Here is a 26,020-nt window from a genome sequence, read left to right as displayed (position 1 = left end):
AACAATAATTCCATAATAACACCAGATATTAGTTAAGTGCTTACATTTCCAGTAGTCCTCATAAATGCAGTTTTGTAATTGATTTTTGGAAACAGGAACAAAATAAGACCATACATTGTAATTGGTTGATATATTAAAAAAATTTCTTTCCTGCTCTCTTTTTCAGTGTTTTAAAAATGTATTATCATTGCATGCTCCATGGGTTGGCTGTGCTGATTGGGTAGTTTTCACTTGGGATCTTGTAGTGAGATCACATGGGGCAGGAGTCGTTTGAAGGCTTGACTTGGCTGGAGGTCCAAGATGATGCTTTCAAATCTCTCCATGGGTTCCTCCTCTTCTTATTTTCTTTGCTTTCTTTTCTCTTTTTTTGGTTGTTGAAGAAATCAGATTATTTGTCCTATAGAGTTTCCCACTGTGCTTATTTTGCCAATTGCTATGTCTCTGTGTCCTTTGACATACTCCTCTCCTTCTGTATTTCCTGTAAATTGGTAGTTGAATGTGGAGGTTTGATCAGATTTTTGTTGGGAGAAGGACTACTTTGTGGGTTCTATTGAGAGGCACATGGTGTCTGGTTGTCTCTTGTGTTAGGAGTAGCTATTAATGATCAGTGCCTAAATCCATTAATTCATTGAGAGTTGCAAAATGGTGAAATTTTAATTCTATCATTAATTTTTTTATTAGCTGGAATACTTCTATGAAGTAACTGTTTGGTCATTAGTATAGTTTGTATAGGAAAGGTAGAACTAATAATATTTAATTTGTCTCCTTTAATTACCAGTTTTTAAAAATAATGAGTCGGTAGTTCACTAGCATCCTTCAGCTGTGACCAATTAGCTTTAAAAAAACTATCATGAACTAATGGATTTAAACACAATTTATGTATTTAGGTACTTCAGTTTGATAGTGAATGAAGGGACTATTCATTGCTTCTTTGAAAATAATTTTAAAATATTTGGAAAATATTTATTTTAAATAAATTTAAAATATTAGTAAAAATCTTTGGAAGTGCTCCTAAGCAAGAAAAAAGGTTTAAAACATTGTAATAGTAAGGAGAATGAATCAGAAGGATAGATTTTCTTTTTAACTTGAGTGAATTTATGAAAAATATCCAATGATGCTATAAAGGTAAATTAAGAAGGAAGACTCATTATTGCTTAAAAATGTATCTTGTCTACCCTAGTGCCATCCCTTCTTCTTTATGTCCCTCAATTCCAGTTTGAAAGCTGAATGGCTGTATAGTCAAGGCAAGGGGAGAGCGTATCGGCCTGGCCAGCACATCCAGCTTGTCCAGTATCTGGCCACAGTCTGTCCTCTCACTTCTACGCTGGGTCTTCAGAGTGCAGAGGATGCCAAACTAGAGAAGATTCTGAGCAAGCAGAGGTGAGCCCATTTATCTGTAGCGGTTGATAAATTCACAAGTGAAAATACCTCTGACTCTTTCCTGCAGGGTTAGTAGGACTGAGGTGAGTGCTGCGGCCCACATTTCTGGGCACTTGGGCCACTGGTCACTGTAGCAGTTCTGTAGGGGAACCGAACCTTGCAGGGCAGTCCAGTTTGCTCCCCAGCAACTGCATTGCTAATCATTTCTTCAGTGGGGAGAGCCAAGCAGCATGGGAGAGTGGGATTTTTAAAAACTGCATTTGTCCCTTAATGTGGGTGTTTCATATGGGTTTTAAAATACTAACATTAAGAAGTATAGCTTGGGGCTTCCCTGGTGGCACAGTGGTTGAGAGTCTGCCTGCTGATGCAGGGGACACGGGTTCGTGCCCCAGTCTGGGAGGATCCCACATGCCGCGGAGCGGCTGGACCCGTGAGCCATGGCCGCTGAGCCTGCGCGTCCGGAGCCAGTGCTCTGCAGCGGGAGAGGCCACAACAGTGAGAGGCCCACGTACCACAAAATAAATAAATAAATAAATAAAATAAAATAAAAGAAGTATAGCTTGGAGTCTTCCCTGGTGGCGCAGTGGTTAAGAATCCGCCTGCCAATGCAGGGGATGTGGGTTCCATCCCTGGTCCGAGAAGATCCCACATGCCATAGAGCAACTAAGCCTGTGCGCCGCAGCAAGAGAAGCTACCACAATGAGAAGCCTGCGCGCCTCAACGAGGAGTAGCCCCCACTCGCTGCAACTAGAGAAAGCCCGCACACGGCAGCGAAGACCCAACTCAGCCAAACATAAATAAAAATTAAAAAAAGAAAAGAAAAGAAAAGAAAAGTATTGTTTGGGAATTCCTGGTGGTCCAGTGGTTAAGACTCCACACTTTCACTGGGGAGGGCCCAGGTTCAGTCCCTGGTTGGGGAGCTAAGATCCCACAAGCCGTGCAGCACAGCCAAAAAAAAAGTATAGCTAGAAGCATTTAGTAGTCATTTCTTTTATCAGAGATCCTGCCTTTGAAGGTTTGTGCGTGTATATGCATATGATGGTGTCTGACTATGTGATTTAAAAATAAGTTTCTTAACCTTTTCTATCCAGTGCTTTTAAATGAGACTTTGTAATTTGGGGGTTATTAAAGGTATATACATTCTGCTTTTTTTTTAAAAATTATTTTATTGAAGTAGAGTTGATTTACAATGTTGTGTCAATCTCTGCTGTACAGCACAGTGACTCAGTTATACACATATAGACATTCTTTTTTTATATTCTTTTCCATTATGGTTTATCCCAGGAGATTGGATGTAGTTCCCTGTGCTGTACAGTAGGACCTTGTTGTTTATCCATTCTAAATTTAATAGTTTGCATCTACCAACCCAGAACTCCCAGTCCACCCCTCTCCCTCCCCTCCTTCCTCTTGGCAACAAGTCTTTTCTCTATGTCTGTGAGTCTGTTTCTGTTTTGTAGATAGGTTCTTTTGTGCCGTATTTTAGATTCCGCATACAAGCGATATCATATGTATTTGTCTTTCTCTTTCTGACATACTTCAGTATGATAATCTCTAGTTGCATCCATGTTGCTGCAAATGTCATTATTTCATTCTTTTTTATGGGTGAGTAGTATTCCATTGTGTATATGTACCCCATCTTCTTTATCCATTCATCTGTCAATGGACATTCAGGTTGTTTCCATGTTTTGGCTATTGTAAATAGTGCTGCTACAAACAAGGGGTACATGTGTCTTTTTGAATTATAGTTTTGTCTGGGTATATGCTCAGGAGCGGGATTGCTGGATCATATGGTTATTCTATTTTCAGTTTTCTGAGGAACTTCCATACTGTTTTCCATAGTGGCTGCACCAATTTACATTCCCACCAACAGTGTAGGAGGGTTCCCTTTTCTCCATACCCTCTCCAGCATTTGTATTTGTAGACTTAAAAAAATTTTTAAATAATTTTAAATTTAATTTTATTTAAAATTTTATTATTTGGCTGCATTGGGTCTTAGTTGCGGCACGTGATATCTTCGTTGTGTATGTGGGCTTCTCTAGTTGCAGTGCTTGGGCTTCTCTCTAGTTGTGGTACGCAGGCTGTAGAGCGCGAGGGCCCAGTAGTTGTGGCGCATGGGCTTAGTTGCCTCGTGGCATGTGGGACCTTAGTTCCCTGACCAGGGATTGAACCCCTATCCCCTGCATTGGATAGGATTCAATGGATTCTTAACCATGGACCACCAGGGAAGTCCCTGTTATTTGCAGACTTTTGATGATGGCCATTCTGACCCACGTGAGGTGGTACCTCATTGTAGGTTTGATTTGCATTTCTCCAATAATTAGTGATGTTGAGCATCTTTTCATGTGCCTACTGTCCATCTGTATGTCTTCTTTGGAGAAATGTCTGTTAAGGTCTTCTGCCCATTTTTCAATTGGGTTGGTTTTTTTGTTGTTGAGTTGTATGAACTGTTTGTATATTTTGGAGATTAGGCCCTTGTCAGCCGCATCGTTTGCAAATATTTTCTCCCAGTCTGTAGGTTGTCTTTTCTTTTGTTGTTGCTGTTTTTTTTTTTTTTAATGGTTTCCTTTGCTGTGCAAAAGCTTGTAGGTTTGATTAGGTCCCTCTTTTTTTTTAATGGCTTTTAAAAATAATTAATTAATTTTCAAATTTTTGGCTGTGTTGGTTCTTCGTTGCTGTGAGCAGGCTTTCTCTAGTTGTGGTGAGCAGGGGCTACTCTTCGTTGCCGTACACGGGCTTCACATTGTTGTGATTTCTCTTGTTGCGGAGCACGAGCTCTAGGCGCGCAGTCTTCAGTAGTTGTGGACGTGGGCTCAGTAGTTGGGGCTTGCGGGCTCTAGAGCTCAGGCTCAGTAGTTGTGGTGCATGGGCTTAGTTGCTCCGTGGCATGTGGGATCTTCTTGGGCCAGGGCTTGAACCCATGTCCCTTGCACTGGCAGGCAGATTCTTAACCACTGTGCCACCAGGGAAGCCCCCCATTTTTAAATTTTTGTTTTTATTTCTATTTCCTTGGGAGACTGACCTAAGAAAATATTGGTATGATTTATGTCAGAGAATGTTTTGCCTATGCTTTCTTCTAGGAGTTTTATGGTGTCTTGTCTTATGTTTAAGTCTTTAAGCCATTTGAGTTTATTTTTGTGCGTGGTGTGAGGGTGTGTTCTGTTTTTGTTTTTGTTTTTGTTTTGTTTTTTGGCTGCACTGAGCAGCTTGTGGGATTTTAGTTTCCCGACCAGGGATCGAACCTGGGTGTTCGGCAGTGAGAGCATGGAGGGACCACTGGACCACCACTGGACCACCACCCTCCCCTGTGAGGGTGTGTTCTAACTTCATTGATTTACATGCAGCTGTCCAACTTTCCCAGCACCACTTGCTGAAGAGACTGTCTTTTTCCCATTTTATATTCTTGCCTTTCAAAGGTATATACTTTGAAAGCTTGTAAACTTCTACCTTTTTGACAGTGTTACCCTTCAAAGGGAGCAGAAAAAGCTTTCTTTTTTTGGTTTGCGTTAAATCACATCAGAAGTTTCTGATTTTTAGGTTTCACCAGAGGCAGTTGATGAACCAGAGCCAAAATGAAGAGTCGTCTTCTCTTGCTCCTGTTGAAACAAGGGCATCCCTTGTACCGGAGCATTCCAGCCCCATTCAAGATTGCCAGGTAGTCCAGGAAAGTGGTAAGAAGTTAACTGATCTCTGATCCTTTTTCTCCAAGTTGTTTGATCTGTTTGGTATCATAAAACAAAAAAAGTACATGTTTTCATAATTTTGTACTTGTTAGCTTAAGTGAACATTTGGATCTTATATTTTATATATATGTATATACACAGATAGACACATATAACGACTATATGTCTAATTTTTGAAAACGTTTAGAGAACTGCTACCTTTTGAAGTGACCTGGTACTTTGATTATTCTTATGACCATTGCAAGAATTCATTTTCTTAAAAATATTTGGTTTGGTGTTTTAGGCATATTGGAGGAAATTACTGAAATCATTTCATTGCACTTTACTATATTTCAGGGATTAGAGTTCATTAAAAGGATCCAACTGAAAAAATACTTCTTTAAACATTTAATGTTTTAAATGATGTTCTGTTGATTCTTTTAGAACCCGTCATCCAGGTCAATTCTTGGGTTGGGATAAGCAGTAATGATGACCATTTATATGCTGTTAAGAATAACTTTCCAGCCTCTGTACACACTACAAGATATTCTCGAAATGACCTGCACCTGGAAGACATCCAGACAGATGAAGACAAGTTAAACTGTAGTCTTCTCTCTTCAGAGTCTACTTTTATGCCAGTTGCATCAGGACTCTCTCCAGTATCACCTACAGTTGAGCTGAGGCTGCAAGACATTAACTTGGGCCTAGAAAATGATGGTGCTGCAGATGAATCTGTGAAATGTCTGGAAAACAACGGCTTTGATAAGGAAGGGGAAAAGGCTTTTTGGGCTGCAAATGAGAATTCTGTTGAGATGACAAAAAGTGCTATCAGTACAGAGGTAAATGAGAAAGATGGGCTATTACCTTGTCGTGAGCCAACAGTAAACAATGCCATCATGAAGGATGACACCCACAGTCTTACATCTTTTCCTGAGTCAGTTGGACACAATGTCTTCCATACACAGCCAGACAGTGAAGAAACCATGTCTCAAACAGCTTCAGAGAAACTTCCTTGCAGGGTTTTAACCCATAGATCTCTTACTTTGGGACAAAATAAAGTTGCCCTTCAGAAATTGAATGAAGCAGCCACCAAGCTTCAGGCCTATTGGCGGGGCTTTTATGCCAGAAACTACAACCCACAAGCTAAAGATGTACGCTATGAAATCCGGCTGCGCCGGATGCAGGAGCACATTGTCTGCCTAACTGATGAAATAAGGAGGTGGGTGAAAAGTCCCTTTTTAGGACTTTTACAGTTTGGATGCTGTTTGGTTGGTTTGGGGGTGTCAGATTCTTAGCATTGATTCAGAACACTGAATCACTGCTTTTGTGGCCAGGACACTTTCCATACCATGTTGCCACTCTTGGTTTGTCTCCTACAATATACTGAAAACATCTTGAGTGCAGGGACTGCCATATGCATCTTCATCTGTGGTACAGCAATTGGAGCATAGATGCAGCATAGCAGTAAATTTTGAATGAATGCATGCCTTATGGACATCTATATACCTAAACACAGAAGGTACAGAGAATATAGAAAAACTGAATTTTAAGTATAAAAATGAGAAGATGAGAAAGTCTACATAGAATACATTAGGTGACGTAAGAATTAAAGAAAATAGCAGGGACTTAAAAGGGGCTAAAATTTGGGGGCTATGGTGGCACTTATTTGTTCATTCCATGGCTCACATGTTTTCATGATTGTCAACTCAGGAAAATTAGGATTTCATAGATTTATTCTGAGTATTAGTATTGTAACCAGCAGTATTTATTAATATTATCAGGTGGGAGAGGAGGAAGCAATAAGAGAGACTGGGGAGGGATAGCTAGAGTGGTAGGAGAACTGGGAGAGTGTGTGTCCCAGCTCCAGCAAGGAAGTGTTTCAGGAGAGAAGAGAGGCGCTGTAAGAGGACAGAGAACTGTGTGTTAGATTTAGCAGCTGGAGGTTATTGGTGACTGTGTTGAGGGTCCCCAAGACTATCCTCAGGTTTGATGATTTGCAAAAAGGACTCACAGGACTCAAGAAAGCTATTCTTTTTTTTTTTTTTTTTTTTTTTTTTTTTTTGCGGTACGCGGGCCTCTCACTGTTGTGGCTTCTCCCATCGCGGAGCACAGGCTCCGGACGCGCAGGCTCAGCGGCCATGCTCACGGGCCCAGCTGCTCCGCGGCGTGTGGGATCTTCCCAGACCGGGGCACGAACCTGTGACCCCTGCATCGGCAGGCGGACTCCCAACCACTGCACCACCAGGGAAGCCCAAGAAAGCTATTCTTTATGTTCAGGATTATGGTTTATTAGAGTGAAAGGATATAGATTACAATCAGCAAAGGAAAAAGACACACCGGGCAGAGTTCAGGAGAGACCAAGTACAAGCTTCTAGTTGTCTTCTTCCAGTGCAGTTGTACACATGGGGCTCGATTCTCCTGGCAACGATGTGTGACAACACATCTGAAGTATGTGAACCTCAAGGGAGGCTCACTCGAGTCTTGGCATCCAGGGTTTTTATTGGGGGTCAGTCACCTAGGCGTTGAGTGCCCCTGTGACTGACCTTAACTACTCAGACCTCAGCCCCCACCCAAGGTCAAACTGATGCATTGTGGCCCAGGGTCTCAGGTGAACAAAACAGGTATTCACCAGAAAATACACTGTTAGCATAAACCAAGGTCCCAGATGTACAAAGATACTCTTATCAGGCAGGATATTCCAAGGGCTTGAAGGTTATCTCTCAGGAGCTGGTCAAGGCTAGTCCTGTCTTTAGAATGTGCAGGGTTCAAACACCCCAGTCCTGTTGAGTTAACCTCTTCCTGCCCAATGAGCTTCTTCAGAGCAGCTTCAGTGAGTAGTGGGATGAAGGCGGTTTGGAAAGGATTGAGTAGTGAATGAGAGGTGAAGAGTGAGGGTAGCCAACTTTTGGGAAGTGTTGATGTGAGGAAGAGAAGAGAGTAGGTGGTTGACAGAGGAGGATCTGGACTTAGGAAGATTCTTTTTTAAAGATGGGAGATATAGAGCAGGTTTATGTGTTGATGGAAATGATTCTATAAGGAAGGAAGAACTGATGGTGCAGAGCAAAGAAAGAAGTGCAGGATGGAAGTTCTTGAGAAGGTGAGAGAAGAAGAGGTCCAGTGCACAAGTAGAGGGAGTAGCCTGAAGTAGGAACAGGAGCAGGTAAGGTGGTAGGTTTGATGGTGGGATAGGGAAGTCCTGTCCGATGGTTGTTTCTCCTTTTCCAATAATATACAAGATGTGGTCAGCACTTGGAAGTGAGGAGAGGGGTGAGGATGTGGGAGGTTTAAGAGAGGTATGAGGTGTGGGTTCATCTTAAAAGTGAACTTATAAGCGGAATGGAGGAGGATAACTGGACAGGGTGAGGAAAAACTTAAAGTGCAAAACGATAGGTCAGACTGTATGATTTTCATCAACAACTCTCAGCTGTTCCATTCTGATTTTGGACATGGTTCAGCCAGGAGTGGGTTCTTTTCCAGGTGAACATGGTAGGGGAGAGAGGGAAGGGCAAGGGAGCTGACGACATTTGGGAGGGGAATGATTATAATGCTGGATCTCAGAATTTAAAGGAGGTAGAAGGAAAGACAAGAGAAAGGGGTCATTTGTTTGGTGGTCATAGATGAAGATTGGTCATCCAGGTTGTTGCAGATTATGGCAAGAACAAGTGAACTGGGAGGATTGGACGTAGTGGTTTGTGTTGGTGCTTGAAATCATTTTCGAAAATGGTGTAGTCAAAATGCTTGGGTCTAATACACTGCCAAATGTAGAATAGATAGCTAGTGGGAAGCAGTTGCATAGCACGGGGAGATCAGCTCGGTGCTTTGTGTCCACCTAGAGGGGTGGGTTAGGGAGGGTGGGAGGAAGGCACAAGAGGGAGGAGATATGGGGATATATGTATATGTATAGCTGATTCACTTTGTTATACAGCAGAAGCTAATACAACATTGTAAAGCAATTATGCTCCAATAAATATGTTAAAAAAAAATGCTTGCGTCTAGAGTGGGACTGAGGATGAGTGATGGGGGTGGATTATTGTTAGATAGAGCATCCATGTGAATGTCAAGAGCTCCAGAAATGACAAGGGGAACAGGGCAGAGAAAAAGACTAGTGCTGAGCCTTCAGTGAGTGGGGGTCGATAATGGGATGTCAGTACTTGAAAAAGAGTTTTGGGAAATTTAGCAGGATGGCTGGAGTTCTTGAAGGAGGAGGGTTAAGACTCATTTGTAAACAGCAGTGAGAAGCAAAGTTCTGGCCCTGATGTATGAGTGAAAAAAGTAGCTGCCACTTGAGAGAGCTACAGAGGTTGAGTATATATGGGAGTTTGCTGATTATAATTCAGGAATCCCACATGACACAGTAGGAGGGCTTTGGGGGGGCTAGAGAAAGTAGATCAGAGGTTCAGAACAGAATGGGGTGACAGTTTAAGAGATAATGGACAGCTAAGAGAACCTTAGGTTTCTGATTAGTTTAAGTACAGAGAGGGGGGCAGTGAGCACAGAGTGAAAACTTTAATGAATGAGGGGAAGGTCTGTTGACAGCAAAGAGTATGTCAGGAGGCAAACAGGGATGTGAAATTTGATGTGATTAGTCCTACTGGTCTCTTAGAAGAGGGTGTTTCAAGCTGTGGTCCTGATCCTTTCTGCAGCTCCTGCCCCTTTGGTGTGTTTGGCTGGGAAATTGAGGCCAGATAAAGAGCCATTTAATATTTTATTTTTCATTACTGGCAGTCCTTTGTAGAACCAGTATAATCTGAATTTCAGTCACATCTTATTTGGCTTCTATGTTGAGTCATAGCTTAAAACTAAAGTTTCACTTAGATATTCTAAAAGTGGAAAGGACTGTTATTAGAATATTCATCTCTTTACAACGTATATGTTTATTCGTCATAACAAGAAGTACAATTCAAAGCACCGTTTCTTGTATCAGTAATGGAGTTTGAATTATTGTAGATTACGAAAAGAAAGAGATGAAGAACGTATTAAAAAATTTGTACAAGAAGAGGCTGTCAGATTCCTTTGGAACCAGGTAAGCTCCCTCCTGCTGAATTACCTACTGTGTGAACAAAGAAAAATTCTAGATTTCCTGAGATAATCATAGAGTAGTTACAGGTAAAAAGTAAGCACCCTTTCTCAAGGTTAAGGATGTGGTTTGTGTTCCTTGCCACTAACTCTGAACTAGGGCAGTGAATTTTGTTACATTTTATTTAGTCTGAAGAAAAATATTTTCATAATTTTGACCAGAGAGATAAAGAACTATAACACTGAAGGAAAGTACTAAATTGAGGGATATTGTTATAATTTTCTAGTAGAAATAAAAAGCCCAATTTGAAGTTTCATGTAACTATCTTGTTTTATCTTTTGAGACTATTTGAATGAAAAGTGATTGAAATAGTGTGTGATGGCTATAATATGCATGTCCTAAAAGGTACACATGACTTCCAGGGAGAGAGTTTGAATCCTGTAGTAGCACACTTTAGGGACAGTTCCCTAAAACATTGGTTTTACTATTATTGTATCCCAACAAATACTTCTTGATAATAATCCCTTGGAAGTATTTTTATAAACAAATTTGTTATAATAGGATTTTACCTATATTATATTTGAAAATACATAGTAAAAGGTCTGGAAGGCTACATATTAACCTGCTATCAGTGATTACCTTGGAGGATGGTCAAAGGGAAACTAAAAAATTCTTATATTGCTTTCTTGTTGCAGATTTTACAGTAAAATTCTGAGATTTTAATTATACTTTAAAAGTGTAAAAGCATATTATCAAGAACTTGGGGTATTTTTAGGTATTTTAGAGTTGTATATACTATATTGTTAGTTTTTAAAAACTCTTATCCCAAATGGGTATCTAAAATGAGACTTCTATTTTAGTGAATCTACTCATATTAATAGGCTCTAGTCTGTCTTATTTGATAGACTTAAGTGTATCTTATCGAGTACCTTATTTACCCCTTAGTCAGCTATACATGTGCTATTATGCTTCTGATTATTTTTCCAGTAGTAGGAAGAGAATTGCTTTGGCCCATCCCTGCTCTGCTGGTAAGGACCTTTTATTACCAAGGACGTGAACCACTTGTGCCAGCCAGGTCTAGGCTGGGGGTGCTATGGAAAGGATAAGGGGAGTCAGGTCGTTTCTAACTCCAGTTATGCCATCTGCCATTTACCAACTTCATGAGTGTTGGGGAAGAAAGCTCAAAGGACAGTTGTAAAACAGGCATGATTTATATTTTGTAGTAAAACTATATCCTTTGGTTTATAGGTAAGGTCTCTACAAGCTTGGCAGCAGACGGTGGACCAGCATCTAAGTTCCTGCCGTCCTGATGTTCCTCCCATATCAAGTACTCTGGTGCCATCTAACCCTCCATTATTCACCCAAAGTCAGGAGCCCTCTTCTGATCAAAACTCTGATTGGTTCATTGCTCCTGATGAAGCTCCTCAAGAGAAATCCTTACCAGAATTCCCAGACTCTGGTTTTCATTCCTCCTTAACAGAACAAGTTCACTGTTTACAGGATCCTTTGGATTTTGAAAAAAGTTCCACAGAAGGTAGTGAAAGTTCCATAATGGGGAATTCCATTGACACAGTCAAATATGGCAAAGAGTCAGATATAGGGGATGTTAGTGAAGAGCATGGTGAATGGAGTAAGGAAAGCTCAAACAATGAGCAGGATAATAGTCTGCTTGAACAGTATCTAACTTCAGTTCAACAGCTAGATGATGCTGATGAGAGGACACATTTTGATGAAGGGACGGGAGATAGTAAGCTTCACATAGCTCGTTCCCCTGAAAAGTTAGATGTCTTGTCTGACAGTGCTTCTGTAGATGACACTCATGGCATATCTCCTACTTTGCAAGATGAAATCAATCAGACACCAGAGAATTGTGAATTAAATGCAGAAGTTCAAGGGCAGCAGTCAGAATGTAATTCTACATTTCAGGTATTGCACGTTGGTATTATTGTGTAGCATGTCTTGTTGTTTGGGAAGCAGAAGTCCACTTAATTTAAGAATATTTTCAGTTGGCTTTTTTTGGGAAAGAAGAATATTTCTCCCAATTTTGTTACTATTTATATGGAATTTATATTCTTGTCTCACATTTTCCACATCTTAGGTACTAAGCTGAATCTTCATTTTGACTTAGTTAGCTTTTTACTTAAGCTGTAATGTATCAAACAATATTCATATTGAAAGCCACATGCACTTTATTAACAACTAAATTGAATCAACAGTGTTCCTGTGTTTTTATGTATTCATTTCCTTTCAAAAATAAACTAGACCCAATAAAGATGTTAAAAAATAAATAAACTAGAATACCTTAAAGAAGATAGAAAATTTTACCTTAAAGATATAAATAAGAGAATTTTAATTCTTCTGTATGTGAGGAAATTAATTATGTAGTGAGGAATGCAGTTGGTTACAGTGAACATAAATGACAAATGTGAGGATTGTGAACTACTGAAATTTGCCATCCTCCTTGGAGTAAGAACATGTGTTTTTAAGCCTTTTTCCTCCCTTATGAGTCAAGAGAAGCCTTCTTGTAAGAGAATAGGGAGAAGAGGTAAGATTATATGATTTTTCAGTGGGAATGATTAGATTGTCTCACGGAAAACTTTAGTTAATGCCATGTATCAGTTTTAACATATGAAGCAAAGTGTTCCATCCAGAATTAAAGTCAAGCTTATTTAAAGAGGCAACACAAGACTATTTCTCTTAGGTATAGGCTCCATTCACTTGGAATAATGTCACAGCAAACATTCATTATCTTTTCATTTAGTGATTTTTTTTACCCCTTAGATAAGCACTTATGTGCCAATATATTGCCAGAAATTAATGTTTGTTTTCTTTGTTCCTGCTTTATATTTGCTTATGTTTTTCAGCAGAGACCCATGATCATTTACTTCACTCTTGATCTCTGCCTCATAGAAAAGAACATTTAAAATAATACCAATGGTAGAATATGAAAGACATTTTTTTAAGGACTATTTTCTATCTAAATCTCTGAAAAAGTGCCACATTCAGAAGACAGTTTAATGGTGGTAAAGAAAAAATAAACCTCATTTATTTCTTTACTTATTAAAAGAATATATGTCTGTAACTCCAGGAAGAAATGATAATATTGTGTTTGAATATTATAGATAGATGCATTCGCAAATCAAGAATAATTTTTGGAAGCTTGATGTTTTAATCTTTGAGAATGTTCTGATATCATTGAACAACACATATCTGACTTCCCCCCAATCTATGGACGTACAGTGATTTAAAACTATGGCAATACTTAACTGTTCTCTAAATTTAGGTGCTAAATATGTATTCATTATTCAGTTACAGTCACTAGGTCCCCTTCTTTGAAGTTATATAAAATAAAAGCTGGTCCTTCCAAGAATAAAGTCAGGGATCACATGTTATACTTTGTTGATGGTTAGAAACATTTCTCCAGTATGGGTAAGATGCATTTTTCTCGGTTTATAAATATGTAGCACTCAGGTTGAGAAGACTTGGATTTCATTCTCAGAAATCCAGAATCTCTTGCAAAGGAAATATTTTCTGTCTCATAAACAAAATGGCAGTCTTACATTCAAAGAATTTTCCCTAGCAAAGCATGTATAACATTGAATGCATGTTAAATAAAAGTAGAATTTTAAACTTTTTGAATAATGCTAATTACCTTTTATGAATGGTTTTGAATTTTCTTCTTAAATCTACCCTATTTTTCTATTTTACAGTTAAGTGCCTCATTTGCTGCCCATAGTTAGACAAAGGAAAACCAACTTGCACTGCACTAGTACCAAAGTGCTGCTTCATGGTACATTAATTTCTCATAAAAGCTTCTGAAATGTCGTGGTTCAGTATTACCTAAGTAGGTTTCTCCTGACATCTCCTCCCTCTTCTCTTTTTTTGAGAAATGGCAAAACACAACTGAATTCATTTGAACATCAGCATTTGTCAGCAAGATTTTCTTTTTTACCTTTGTGTTATTTTTCTAGCCCATAAATGGTATTCAACATACTTTTGAAATTGACAGAATATGATAATGACTAATACTCTGCTGTATTTAACTTCACTGGTTTTGAAGTGCAAGAATATTAAGTAGCCCCCCAACCTTAACTGTACAGATTATCTTGAATGTAAATAGGATGAAAATAATGTAAACTATACCCCCAACCTAGACCTGGCTGGCACACTGTAATTAAAATAATTTATTTAACTAAGATATTTGGTCTTAACTCTGGGCTATTCATTGGTGTGGCTGAAGAGGGAATGGGCCTAGTAAGGTTTGAGAAGTTGAGCTTTAACACAGTCTTTGTGTTTTTCTAATAGGAGAGGTTTAGTTCAGCTGTGCTATTTTAGTTCAGTTCTCTTGATTTTTGGACATTCAATATATCAATTAAATATTCCTTCAGAATCATACCATGTGAGAATTGTAAGGAACCTTAGGGATTGTCTATTCTAATCTCTTTGTTTTAAAGATGAAACTAAAGCACAGAGAACTTCGATGACTTTTCTGAGGTTATAGCTAGTTTATAGGAAAAAAACTGTGGAAACTTAAACGTTATTGTATTCCAAAATTTTATTATATACTTTCTATTATTCTTTACATTTAGTAAGTGAGTAAGAAAGTCTCTACATATTTTTCATTCTCTTTGAAAGACAAAAAATACTTCTAAGAGAGCTAGAACTCTACCACTCAAGGCAGAGTTGCTTGTAGAAAACAACTGATTCATTCAGAACCCTAAGTGAATTTTCTCCAAGAAATGTGATTTGATTAAAATGGTTCTTAAAGAGTAACGCAGTAGAAACTAACATTTTGAAAGAATAACTGCATCTTGGAGTCTATTTTTTGATGACAAGAAGTATAACAGATTGCTGAGATATATAAAATTTTCTAGTGAAAAGCTAGTTTGATTATATTTCATCTTCAGTTTTACAGAATAACAGATTTAAAGTTTTAACTCTCCTGGTGTGCAGAAAGCTTCAATCATGACAGTTGATATATAAACAATACAGTTTGGTTTTTATAAATTCAATTATAAAAGGCCTTATAATATGCATGTTTTTAGGAAAATATTTAGCCACACAGTTATTAATATGTATGCAGAATACTTTATTCTTGAGTGTGGATTTTTCTTTTCTTTTGTTTTAGATTATTTTAAATATACAAATACCATAATAGTGTATTTTTCTGTTATCTACTTAAGACAGATCTATTTCCACTTTTAATAAGTATTTTCAGAAACAACATGGACTGAAGATATCATACTATCTCCCTTGGTCGTTTTTTGGGCATCAATTCTTAGAGTTGGATTTATAACAATAACATAAAATATAAAAAAATTTTTTTTCTGGACAATTAAGACATAAAAAGGGAAAATATAAAATAAGTCTGATCAATTTCCCACTTGTAAATGAAAAGTAATTGTTTAATATATATTTTTATTTTGCCACATACCTTATTGAGGAATATTTATTATAATATTTTAACTTTTAAATATGTGACCCCCTCATTTATGAAATAAAGCAGAAAAGGTCTGTAAGGAATATTCTAAACATTTTTAGTGATACTGTTTTCATTGATCAAACCTATTGTGCCATATTAAATTTAAAAGTCAAGTAAACAGAGTAGTTCTCACAGCCTTGGAGAGAAACAGATAATTAACTGTCTTTTAAAAATAAAGTGCTTTTAATTTGTGTATGAGTAGAAATCATACTATAATTTAATTCCTTAGTTCATTTTAGTGGATAGCAGGAATCACTCTATAGTGGCTTTGTTCATTTTCTAATTAAATTTCTTTGAATGTTTTGTAATAATTTTAATGTTGACAGTATGAGTTTAAAAATAATATGATTTTTCACTATTTTTAGATTTCTCTTTAATTTTATTGTAGAAATAGTAGATGATTTAAAGTGGTTGTGGATTGTTTTATGAAGGCTTAATTTATATTATACTTATTTAATTTGTGTTTGAGTCTCTAATTCTAAATAAAAAGTTTGTACATTTGTTTGAGTGATTCATCTGTTTATTATAGTGATTAGTAGTAATGGTGGTTATTCATTGTGCTTGTAATTATTGGGTAATTAAATAAAATTCAGAACATATTGCAGATAGATTTTTTTTTTTTTTTGGCTGTACTGCGTGGCATGTGGGATCTTAGTTCCCTGACCAGGGATTGAACCCGTGCCCCTTGCAGTGGAAGCGTGGAGTCATAACCACTGGACAGCTAGATACAAATTCTAAGGAAGGTCCAGAGTATTGTTATATAAGTGAATTTACCGTAAAACAATCCTAGCCATATGAAAGGAATGCTAATTTAGTTTGGTATAAATTTCATTATTTCCAGGATACTTACTGGAATTCTCTGGGTAGAGAAGAGCAGATATCCCTCAAAGAGCATAGGTGACACTGCCAGTTGCTGTTGAAACAGTGGGTGCTGAAAGTGTTAGGGAGGGAGGGAGTAAATATAGCAGAAGCCTTCTCATTTGACACAGTTAGGACTGTAGTTGGTTGGTGTTATGGACTGAATTGTATCCCCCCACCCCAAATTCATATGTTGAAGCCCTAACCCCCAAAGTGATTGCATTTGGAGGTAAGGACTTTAAAGAGGTAATTAAGGTTAAATGAGGTCATAAGGATGGGGCCGTAATCCAATAGGACTGGTATCCCTGTAAGAAGAGGAAGAGGCACAAGAAATTGTCTGGGCATCATGCCTAGAAGGAAGGGCATTGGAGGACACAGCAAGAAGGCAGCCATCTGCAAGCCAGGAAGAGAGGTCTCATCAGACACCAAACCTGCTGGCACCTTGATCTTGGACTCCAGCCTCCAGAAATACGAGAAAACAAATTTATGTTGTTTTAAGTCACTCAATCAGTGGAATTTTTTTTTTTTTTTTAAGCGGTACGCGGGCCTCTCACTGTTGTGGCCTCTCCCGTTGCGGAGCACAGGCTCCGGACGCGCAGGCTCAGCGTCCATGGCTCACGGGCCCAGCCGCTCTGCAGCATGTGGGATCTTCCCGAACCGGGGCACGAACCCACGCCCCCTGCATCGGCAGGTGGACTCTCAACCACTGTGCTACCAGGGAAGCCCAATCAGTGGAATTTTATTATGGCATCCTAAGCACAATAATACAGTTGTTTAGTTAAAAATTGATTAGAGCAGGAAATAAAAGATGATATATATACCTTAAAATTTTAAAAAATTCTTTATTGATATATAATTGACATAAAATGAACTGCATATATTTAAAGTGGACACTGATACATTTGACACATGCCCATAACACCATCACAACAGTCAAGAAAATGAACATATTTATCACCCCTGAAGGATAAATCATTTCATAACCCTTCCTTCTGCTTTGGTTTCTTTTACTCAGCATAATTATTTAGCGATTCACCTGATAGTTTATTCTTTTTTATTGTTGAGTCGTATTCCATTGTATGTATTTGCTATGATGTGTTTTTGAGTTTTTTTCCAACTTTATTAAAATTTTTCTTCTAGTTTTATTGAGAAATACTTGACATACAACATTGTGTAAGTTTAAGGTGTACAATGTTTATCACAATAAGGTTAGCTAACATATCCATTATCTCACAGTTACAATTTTGTGTGTGTGTGTATGTGTTGAGAACTTCTAAGATCTATTCTCTTAGCAATTGTCAAAGAGTTTTATGGTATCATGTCTTATGTTTAAATCTCATTTTGAGTTAATTTTTGTGAGTGGCATAAGATAGGGGTCTGGTTTCATTCTTTGGCATATGGATATCCAGTTTTCCCAACATCATTTATTGAAGAGACTATCCTTTCCCAATTGAGTATTCTTGGCTCTTGTCAAATATTAGTTGACTGTATATGCAAAGGTTTATTTCTGGGCTCTCAGTTCTGTTCCATTGGTCTATGTGTCTGTTTTTATGCCAGTGCCATACTGTTTTGATTACTATCGCTTTGTAATCAGGAAGTGTGATGCCTCCTACTTTGTTATTTTTTCTCAGTTTTGGCTTTTTGGGTTCTTTTGTCGTTCCATATGACTTTTAGGATTGTTTTTTCTACTTCTGTAAAATGATGCCATTGGAATCTCGTTAGGGATTGCAATCTATAGATGGCTCTGGGTAATTTAGATGTTTAACAATATTAACCTTCTAATCTATGAACACAGGATATCTTTCCATTTATTTGTGTCTTCCTCAAGTTCTTTCATCAATGTCTTACAGTTTCTTTTTTTTTAAATTTTTTAAATTTCTGGCTGCATTGGGTCTTTGTTGCTGCGCATGGGCTTTCTCTAGTTGCGGCAAGTGGAAGCTACTCTTCATTGCGGTGCATAGGCTTCTCATTATGGTGGCTTCTCTTGTTGTGGAGCACAGGCTTCAGTAGTTGTGGCATGTGGGCTTAGTAGTTGTGGCTCACAGGCTCTAGAGTGCAGGCTCAGTAGTTGTGGCACACAGGCTTAGTTGCTCCACGGCATGTGGGATCTTCCCAGACCAGGGCTTGAACCTGTGTCCCCTGCATTGGCAGGCAGATTCTTAACCACTGTGCCACCAGGGAAGTCCTAACAGTTTCCAGTGTAAAGAAGTTCACATCCTTGGTTAAATTTATTCCAAAGTGTATGTATGTGTGTAGTTGATTCACTTTGCTTTACAGCAAAAACTAACACACCATCGTATTTTTTTTTTTTTTTTTTTTTTTGCGGTATGCAGGCCTCTCACTGTTGTGGCCTCTCCCATTGCAGAGCACAGGCTCCAGCCATGGCTCACGGGCCCAGCTGCTCTGTGGCATGCGGGATCCTCCCGGACCGGGGCACGAACCCGTGTCCCCTGCATCGGCAGGCAGACTCCCAACCACTGCGCCACCAGGGGACCCCCATTGTATTGTTTTTGATGCTATTGTGATGGGATTGTTTTTTTCTTTTTCATAGAGTTTGTTATTAGTGTATAGAAATGCAGCTGATTTTTGTATATTGATTTTGTATCCTGCAACTTTTCACTTGTATTCATTGATTAGTTCTAATGGCTTTTTGGTAGCATCTTTAGGGGTTTTTTTTTTTTGTATAGGATAATGTCATCTGCAAACAGACTGTTTTACTTTTTCCTGATTTGGATACTTTTTTTTTCCTTTTTCTTGCATGATTGCGTTGGCTAGGACTTCAGTATTATGTTGAATAGGAGTGGTGAGAGTGGGCACCCTTATTCGTGATGTTAGAGGAAAAGCTTTGAGCTTTTCACTATTGAGTATGATGTTGGATATGGGCTTGTCATACGTAGCATTTATTATGTTGAGGTATGTTCCTTTTTTTAAAAATAAATTTATTTATTTAATTTTTGGCTGCATTGGGTCTTCCTTGCTGCACGTGGGCTTTCTTCAGTTGCGGTGAGCATGGGCTAATCTTTGTTGCAATGCGTGGGCTTCTCATCATGGTGGCTTCTCTTGTTGTGGAGCACAGGCTCTAGGCATGCAGCCTTCAGTAGTTGCAGCACGTGGGCTCAGTAGTTGTGGCTCACGGGCTCTAGAGAGCAGGCTCAGTAGTTGTGGTGCACGGGCTTAGTTGCTCTGGCATGTGGGATCTTCCAGGACCAGAGCTCAAGCCCGAGTCCCTTTCATTGGCAGGCAGATTCTTAACCACTGCCCCACCAGGGAAGTCCTGAGGTATATTCCTTTTATACTCAGTTGGTTGAGAGTTTTTTGTCATGAATAGATGTTGATTTTGTCAACTGCTTTTTCTGCTTAAATGATCATCTGATTTTTGTCTATCATTCTATTAATGTGATGTATCACATTTATATTTTAAATTATATATTATATATGTTTATATATATATAATATATATTTGTATATATTTATATATAATTATTATGTATATCATATGTAATATATAATTATTATATACAGTTGACACTTGAACAACACAGGAGTTAGAGGTGCCAACCCCCCTGCAACGGCAAAAATCCTGGTATAACTTTACAGTCAGCCCTTTGTATCCACAGTTCCACCTCGGAGGGTTCAACTAACTGAGGATTGCGTAATACTGCAGTATGTATTTATTGTAAAAATCCTGTGTATAAGTGGACGGACGTATGCAGTCTAAACCCGTGTTGTTCAAGGGTCAACTGTATATATAAATGTGAAGTATCATATTTGTATTTTATTCTATTCTATTTTTATTTTTTTGGCCACGGTGTGCAGCATGCAGGATCTTAGTTCCCCGACCAGTGGTCAAACCCATGCCCCCTGCAGTGGAAGTGCAGAGTCTTAACCACTGGACCACCAGGGAAATCTCTTATATTTGTATTTTAAATTATATAGTATATATAAATTATATATTTGCATATATCATGTAATTATATATTATACATTATATAATACATATAATTATTTAATAATATATAATTATAATAATGTCAGGTATATATACATACATATTATATATTTGTATGTTATATAATTATATTTATGTAATATTTATGTAATATATAAATAAATATCTATTATATATAAATTATATATATTTGTGTTTGTTGAAAGATCATCCTTGCATGGTGTATGATCCTCTTATTGTACTTTTGAATTCAGTTTGCTGGTATTTTGTTGAGGAAATTTTCACCTATATTCATTAGGGATATTGGCCTGTAGTTTTCTTTGCTTGTATTCTTATCTGGATTTGGTATCAGCACAAAGCTGGCTTCATAAAGTGAGCTTAGGAGTGTCTTCTCTTCTTCAACTTTTTGGAAGAGTTTGAGAAGGATTGGAATTAATTATTTAAATGTTTGATAGAATTCACCAGTGAAACCATCTGGTCCTAGACTTTTCTTTGTTGGGAGGTTTTTGATTACTGATTCAATCTCCTTACTCATTTTTGGTCTTCTCAGATGTCTTCTTAATTCACTCCTGCTAGATTTTATGTTTCTAGGAATTTCTCCATTTCTTCTAGGTTGTCTAATTTGTTGGTGTATAATTGTTCATTTTAGTCTCTATGATCCTTTGTATTTGTGTGGTATCAGTTGTAATAAGTTTTGGTATTTTGCCTTTTCATTTTCATTTGTCTCAAGATATTTTTTAATGTACCTTTTCAGGAGTGTGTTGTTTAATTTCTATATATTTGTGAATTTTCCAGCTTTACTCCTGTGCTTGATTTCTAGTTTCATTTCACTGTGGTTGGAAAAAATACTTGATATAATTTCTATCTTATTTAATTTGTTGAGAATTGTTTTGTGACCTAACGTACGATCTATCCTAGAAAATGTTCCATGTGCACTTGAGAAGAACGTGTGTTCTGTCACTGTTGGATGGAATGTTCTCTATGTCTGTTAGATCTATTTGGTCTATAGTGTTGTTCAAATCTGCTGTTTCCTTATTGATTCTTTCCATGGATGATTTATCCATTGTTCAGAGTAGAGTATTAAAATTTCCAACTATTATTGTACTATTCTTTATTTCTCTTTTTAGTTCTGTTTGTATTTGCTTTATATATTTAGGTACCACGAAGTTAGATGCATAAATATTAATTACAGTTATGTCTTGGTGATGAATTGACCCCTTTATCATCATATAATGAACTTCTTTGTCTCTTTTGACCATTTTTATCTTAAAGTCTATTTTGTCTTAAGTATAGCTACTTGTGCTTTCTTTTGGTTACCATTTGCTTGAAATATCTTTTTCCATTCCTTCACACTGTGTGTGTCCTCAAAACTAAAGTGAGTCTCTTGTAGGCAGCATGTCATTGAATCTTGTTTTTTAATCCATTCAGCCATTCTTGGTCTTTTTTTTTTGGCTGCACCTCGTGGCATGTGGAACTTCCCTGACCAGAGATTGAACCTGTGCCCCCTGCAGTGGAAGCGTGGAGTCTTAACCACTGGACCACCAGGGAAGCCCCATTCTCTGTCTTTTGATTAGAGAATTAAACCATTTATTTTTAAAGTTATTATTGATAGGTAAGGACTTATTATTGCCATTTTATTAATTGTTTTCTAACTGTTTTGTAGATTCTTTTTTCCTTGCTTCGTCTTTCTATCTTCCTTTGTGATTTGATGACTTTTTTTGTGGTGGTGTGCTTTAACTCCTTTATTGTAATCTTTTTTGTGTTTACTACAGTTTTTCTTTTGTGTGTGATTACTATGAAGCTTACATAAAGTGTCTTATATTTTTAACATTCTGTTGTAAGCTGATAATCATTTTGATAGCATATAGAAACTTTATACTTTTAGTATACTTTTAGGTAACCTCACATTTAGGTTATTGATGATACATTTTTAACATTGTATATCCAATAAGAAATTTTGGTAGTTACGGTTTTTGTATTTTTTTTTTGTTACAAAGCATTTAATTTGTGGCACATTGTAAGAATTGACATTTAAAAATGAAATTATTATAACATTTTTCTAAATGTCTCATGAGAAATCAAATGCTATAATTTTATAACTACCATAATCCATTTAAAATACATTAATACACTCTTTCATAAGAATTAGAAAATTTCCATTGTTCCTTTTTTATTAACTCATATTTCTATTCCACTATACTCCCAAAGATATTTATCCTAGAATAATATATTTTGTGTTTGAAAATATTTTGTTGATCATCATATCATGCTTATCTGTAACAATATATGCATATAAGTTTAAATTTTAATTTTCTCTAACCATGAGAATTTAAATATTCTGAATTTTTTTCTGGATTAAGTTACCATTATCATTTTTAGTAATACATTCTTTTTCATTTATTTATTTCTAAAATTTACTTAATTTTTTATTGATGTATAGTTGATATACAATATTATATAAGTTGCAGGTGTACAATATAGTGATTCACAATTTTTAAAGGTTATATTTCATTTATAGTTATTATAAAATATTTGCTATATTCCCCATGTTGTACAGTATCCTGTGGCTTATTTTATACCTAATAGTTTGTACCTCTTAATCCCCTACCCCTATATTGCCCCTCCCACCTTCCCTCTCCCCACTGGGAGCCACTAGTTTGTTCTCTGTGAATCTGCTTCTTTTTTGTTATATTCACTTAGTTTGTTGTATTTTTTAGATTCCATATATAAGCGATATCATACAGTATATATCTTTCTTTGTCTGACTTATTTCACTTAACATAATGCCCTCCAAGTCCATCCATGTTGCTGTAAATGGCAAAATTTCATTTTTTATGGCTAAGTATTCCAGTGTGTGTGTGTGTGTGTGTGTGTGTGTGTGTGTGTGTGTGTGTGTATGTATGTATATATAAACTTCTTCTTTATCCATTTATCTGTTGATGGACACTTAGGTTGCTTCTGTATCTTTGCAATTGTAAATAATGCTGCTATGAACATTGGGGTGCATGTATCTTTTCGAATTAGTGTTTTTGATTTTTTCAGATATATACCCAGGAGTGGAATTGCTGGGTCATATGGTTGTTCTATTTTTAGTGTTTTGAGAAACCTCCGTACTGTTTTCCACAGTGGCTGCACCAATTTACATTCTCACCAACAGTGTAGGAGGGTTCCCTTTTCTCCATATCCTCACTAACGTTTGTTGTTTGTGTTCTTTTTGATGATACCCATTCTGACAGCTGAGAGGTGATAATCTCATTGTGGTTTTATTTCTCTGATGATTAGTGACCTTGAGCATCTTTTTATATGCCTGTTGGCCATCTGCATCTCCTCTTTGGAAAAATGTCTATTCAGTTCTTCTGCCCATGTTTTAATTGGTTTGTTTGTTTGTTTTTTGATGTTGAGTTGGATATTAATCCCTTATTGGTCATATCATTTGCAAATATTTTCTCCCATTCAGTGGATTGTCTTTTTGTTTTGTCATTATGGTCATTTTTAGTACATTTCCTTTTTCACTTTTTTTTTTTTTTGGCTGCACCACTCAACTTGTGGGATCTTACTTCCCTGACCAGGGATTGAACCCAGGCCATGGCAGTGAATGTGCTGAGTCCTAAACACTGGACCACCAGGGAATTCCCTCCTTTTTAACTTTTAAACTACAGTTGTAAGTAAATTACACAACAACATTGAAATATTAGAGAATCTTATTTTGACTATAGCATTACCAGTGAGTTTTACACATTCATGTTTTTACGATGTCAGCATCTTTTTGTTTCTGCTTGAAGAATACCCTTTACTATTTCTGGTAAGGCAGGTCTCGTGGGGATGAACTCACACACTTTTTGTTTGTCTGGAAAAATTTTTTTCCCAGTTTTATTGAAATATAATTGACGTATAACACTGTATAAGTTTAAGGTATACAGCATAAGAATTTGACTTAACATTTATCGTGAAATGATTGTCACAATAAGTTTGGTGAACATCCATATAGATACAAACTTCAAGAAAAAAATTTTTTCCTTGTGATAAGAACTCAAGATTTACTCCTTTAACCACTTCCGTACATAACATACATCTGTGTTCACATTACCTCCCTGGTACTTATTTATTTTATAACTAGACCATCTTTATCCAACACCCCCTCCCCTGACTTCCCACCTCTGGTAACTGCAAATCTGATCTCCTTTTCCATGAGTTTGTTTTTAAAATATAACTAGATTCTATTCTATTCCATTATTTATTTGTTTATATCAGTACTACACTATATTGATTACTATAGCTTTACACTAAGTCTTGAAACCAGGTTATTTATTTATTTATTGCCATCAGAATAAAGCTCTTTATTCATCTTCCTTGTTTCAAAGAGTCATGGTAGTTCTTACAGTACAGATATCATTTATAGCACATGGTAGCATAGAGCCAAGGCACGCTCAAACACGCTGAGCCCCAGCATCTCCCTGGAGGCGGTCAGTTACAGAAAATCCAAATAGGGACAGAGGGGAAATGCCAGTGAAATGAGAACCCTAGGTCAAGGCTCGGCTTTAGACTTGGGCTGTGATCCTGGGACATCCAGGCAGGACCAAGCTCAAGCCAGAGAGCAGGTCATTCCCAGGAAGTACTGTGACTGGCCTGGATACAGGCCCCCACAGAGAAGACTCATTTAGGAGTATTCAGCAGGCTGAGAGTGCAAGCCACAGAGGGACACAACTTGCTTCTCCCTTGGGGAAACTTGCTCTGGCCTCTCAGCTCCAGAAGGCCAAGGGCCTTTGGCTCCTTTGTTCATTCAGCATAACTTTACTGTTGTCTACTCTGTGCCAGGCCCTGTGCCGGGTGCAGTGGACAAAGAGAGGAATCGGACACAGTCCTTACTTGCAGGGAATTCAGAATATAATAGAAAAATATATTTATAAATAAGTTGTCGTGATTCAAGGTAAAAAGGATGCAGAAAGGAGTCAGACAAACTTGGCCCTCAAGGAGTTCACAGCCTAGCAGAGGCCTAGGCTAGGTCAGAACATGGACAATAACACAGGGCAGCCTGTGATAAGGACCAAAGAGAGGCTCAGGCCATGTGCTCTGGCAGCACAGGGAAGGATGACACAACAGCCACTGGATGACGCAGTGGAGAAAATTCACAGTTTATCAGAGAAGACTGAGCAGCCTAATCTGGCCAAAGTGGAAGTAATGAATCCTACTGCCTTGGGGAGGGGATTGTGCAGCCTCAGGCTGACCTCTGTGCATCCCTTGGGCTACCCAACAGGCAGGGTGCAAGGTCTCTTATCTATGGATGTAGCTGCATGATATCCTGTGGATATCTGAGGGGACACTGGTGACCAGGGGGAACAGGTCCAGATAACAAGGGCCCATAGTAAAAGTTAGGAGCCTAGGAATGAGTGAACCAGGAGGGCCTCGGGGGTCAGAGGACCGCAGCCTACACAGATCCCACATGCCATGGAGCAACTAAGCCCGTGCGCCACAACTACTGAGCCTGTGCACCACAACTACTGAAGCTCATGAGCCCTAGAGCCCGTGCACTGCAACTACTGAGCCCACATGCTGCAACTGCTGAAGCCCACGTGTCTAGAGCCTTCCACAACAAGAGAAGCCACCACAATGAGAAGCCCATGCACTGCAACAAAGAGTAGCCCCTGCTCACTATAACTAGACAAAGCCCACATGCA

General features: G+C 37.8%; 1 protein-coding gene across 1 annotated transcript in view; it reads left to right on the top strand.

Moving 5' to 3' along the window:
- CEP97 (centrosomal protein 97) overlaps positions 1–16,137 on the top strand; it is a 29,026-nt gene extending 12,889 nt beyond the window's left edge. Inside the window, exons 7-11 of the mRNA XM_060150659.1 lie at positions 1,216–1,380; positions 4,915–5,048; positions 5,484–6,258; positions 9,987–10,062; positions 11,305–16,137. Of these exons, the coding sequence (XP_060006642.1) occupies positions 1,216–1,380; positions 4,915–5,048; positions 5,484–6,258; positions 9,987–10,062; positions 11,305–12,009 (1,855 nt within the window). The 3' untranslated portion in view covers positions 12,010–16,137. The remainder of the gene's footprint in view (positions 1–1,215; positions 1,381–4,914; positions 5,049–5,483; positions 6,259–9,986; positions 10,063–11,304) is intronic.
- The last annotated feature ends 9,883 nt before the right edge of the window (positions 16,138–26,020 follow it).

The sequence above is a fragment of the Lagenorhynchus albirostris genome, chromosome 5 (genome assembly GCF_949774975.1).
Source record: "Lagenorhynchus albirostris chromosome 5, mLagAlb1.1, whole genome shotgun sequence".
In the NCBI taxonomy this organism is placed as follows: Eukaryota; Metazoa; Chordata; class Mammalia; order Artiodactyla; family Delphinidae; genus Lagenorhynchus; species Lagenorhynchus albirostris.
Note: the sequence above shows the minus strand (reverse complement) of the source record. Positions and strands in the feature narration are given on the sequence as shown.